This window comes from Camelina sativa, chromosome 7 (assembly GCF_000633955.1).
Source record: "Camelina sativa cultivar DH55 chromosome 7, Cs, whole genome shotgun sequence".
NCBI classification, from domain to species: domain Eukaryota; kingdom Viridiplantae; phylum Streptophyta; class Magnoliopsida; order Brassicales; family Brassicaceae; genus Camelina; species Camelina sativa.
In genome coordinates, this window is record NC_025691.1 from 9,410,089 (window position 1) to 9,413,052 (window position 2,964).

The 2,964-nt window shown below is 37.3% G+C and overlaps 1 protein-coding gene across 1 annotated transcript; it reads right to left on the bottom strand.

The window, feature by feature from the left end:
• LOC109125418 lies at window positions 1,213–2,216 on the bottom strand. Its single transcript, XM_019227039.1, has 2 exons — window positions 1,757–2,216; window positions 1,213–1,674 (listed from the first exon to the last, which is right to left on the bottom strand). Exons 1-2 carry the CDS (start codon window positions 2,135–2,137, stop codon window positions 1,213–1,215), a joined length of 843 nt encoding a protein of 280 aa, XP_019082584.1. The 5' UTR covers window positions 2,138–2,216.

The following is a 2,964-nucleotide window of genomic DNA, read 5'->3' on the forward strand; positions in this document are numbered from 1 at the left end:
GACAGATAGTGATCCTAAATGTGAACAAGGAGAAAATGTAACCAACATGGAGGTAAGGTTTCGTTTTCCTTTACCGTAATTGATTAACATTTTTTGTCTTCTCTATTATGATATTAATGAACATGTTATTGTAGGATGGTAAGGATGACAAGTCAATTTCTTTGGATATTTGGAGGGCGATTGAGAAAATGAATGAGACTATTTCTGACTTGGGCAAAACACTCAACAGTCGAATAGATGCTTTGGAGAGTAAATTTGAAACATTCGTTGAAAAAAAAATGACGGTGTTCAAAGAGGAGATGGGTGAGAGGATTAAAGCATTGGAGAAAGAAAGAAAAGAGCCTAAAGACGCTGATGTACGGAATGATGCCACTTCGCACACCATTAACGATGATGAGGGAACAAGTAAAACACCTGTAAGTTACATTTTCCTTTACTTCTCATGTTCTGTTGTTGTCTAAAACTTCTCATGTTCTATTTTTGGATATTGACTTGCGAGGTAAGAAGATTCACATCTATGATAGCATACCAACCTTGGTGAATGACGAACAAATGGCCATTGCATGTTTGCCTTTAAGGCGAATGATTCCTGCGATGTTAAGTGACATGATTCCTGAGACAAACCGTAAAAAGAGCAGAGCAATGTTGGAATTGAGAAGGGTGAAGAAAAATGTTCCTCGGAATGAAAATCCAGGTGATTGTGGTGTGTATGCTCTTAAGTACATTGAATGTTTAGCTCTTGGGAAAACATTTGATGGGCTTTGCGATGAGAACATGTTGGCTCTTCGGATTAAGCTTGCAGCGGAATTATACGACGAAGTCAGAGAATTAGCCATACCAGCTAATATGACTGATTCACCTCCTCGAGCTAAAGCTATTATCATCCCTTCCCTAGTTGATGAGTCCTTGTAGACTATTTTGTTTCATTGCCTTACGTTTTGTAATAACATTATAATTGTAGACTATTCTTCTTTTGCATGTGAATGTGAACGTGAATGATGATAATATAACTTGAAGACTACTCTTCTTTTGCATGTGAATTTGAACGTGAACGATGATAATATACTCATTTTAAATTTTAAATTGTTACTAACAAAAGAAGTGGAGAATATAAAAGAACTTTGAACTAAAAAGAATTCTATGTCAATGAAAGCATTGTCATTTTCAACAAAAAAATAAAGAGAACTTGGGAAGATAACAAAAACTAGGAAATTATAGAGTACATGTCTTGCGATTATGTCCTACTTGGTTGCAATTACCACATGTGTATTGTTTTCTTGGCTTCTTCTTTTCCATTGCAATTTCCAATGCTGATTTGATTCTTGAATTCTTTGGTCTACCTGGTTGTTGTTTTGGAATCGGTGGTCTACATACCTTCGTTATCACATGTCCAGGAACAGATTTATCAAGCTCCCTTGGCATGATGGCATTCTCGTAGGAAGTGTAAACGTAGTGTTTCCGATAATAAGGATGACTCATTGAAATGCGAGAAATGTTTCTGAATTCACCGGCCGCAATTGCATGTGCACAAGGGAGTTTCTCCAAGTTAAACCTTCGACACGTACACTTTTTATCTTTCAAATTGAAAACATGCAGAGATGTTCCACTTGTTACTTGTACTTGGTGTGCATCGATATCTTGGACAGTAAGTAACTTAGCATAGTCCACACGACCCTATAAAATAATAACGACATTATATTAGAAACTTAGTTGTATAACATACACACTTGCTAAGAAAGGATGAAAACGAACAGACCTGGAGAATTTTCTCTACACCACGAGTCAAGTCTGTTGTCATCTTCAATGCATCAGTCCTTCTATCTGAAAACCACCTAGTCATCATGGACCTTATTTCTTCCAATAGTTGTACAATAGGAAAGCTCCTAGCATGTGACATGACCTTATTCATTGATTCTGCAATGTTGCTTGTAAGCAAGTTGTACCTATCACCTGGGAAATGTACACGAGTCCACATACGCACATCAGCCCTTACGAGGTACTCATGTAGTGCTGGATTCATGGCTTCTATCTGATCAAATGTGGTTTGAAAGTCGATAAGTCTAAAAGCATTTGCCGCCTTTTTAACCAAAGCAAATTCTGCTCGACCTTTAAACCGAACCAAAATATTCTTGTACATATGGTATGTGCATATTCCCCTACTAGACTTCGGATAAACCTTTTTAATAGCTTTCCCAATTGATTTGTGCCTATCAGAAATAATGGAAAGACTTTCATCATCAGGTATCACACAGCTGAGTTGCTTGAAAAACCATTCCCATGATTCATCATTCTCTGTATCAACCACGGCGAAAGCAATTGGAAAAATCTGAAAATTGCCATCTTGAGCTGTTGCTGTCAGTAGTGTCCCTAAGTATTTTCCCTGTAAAAAAGTACCATCCACAACAACCACTTTCCTCAAAAACGGAAATCCTTGTATGCTTGCACCAAATGCTAGAAAACAATACTTAAAATCTTTGAGCTTCATCAACATCAAGCTGTGTAAAAGTTCCAGGATTTGCCCTTTTTATCATATACAAATATGTAGGAAGCTGCTCATAACCACTCTCTGGACTACCCCTGACCAACTTGCGAGCATGCCTTAACGTTCGATATGCTTTCCAATAATCCATCTATCATCAACAAATATTTTTTTTTCATTGTTGTGAAAAAAAAAACGGAATTATGCTAAAGCTAAACAAAATAATGCTAAATAAATGGAAAAATTATACCTTGATTTGAAAGCGTTTATTTAACGCTTCAGCAACATGCATTGGCAGTACCTTGGGACCAACTCCACCAACAAAATCTTTGTACAACTCTCCTAGAATATGATGATCTGCTTGTCGGGCACGCATAGAGCGCTCTGTTACTGAACATGTATGTGCTGAAATAAACACACGCACCTCAAACTTTGGAAAGTGTCTTAATGTTGCAGCTGTTACCCTCCACTTGCATCCTTTAACC

Excerpts from the sequence above, each read along its gene's own strand:
- LOC109125418 (XM_019227039.1), bottom strand. The coding sequence starts at position 2,137 with ATGTACAAGAATATTTTGGTTCGGTTTAAAGGTCGAGCAGAATTTGCT. Across the intron at positions 1,675-1,756 it reads GTGTAGAGAAAATTCTCCAG|GGTCGTGTGGACTATGCTAA; the intron begins GTCTGTTCGTTT and ends ATTATTTTATAG.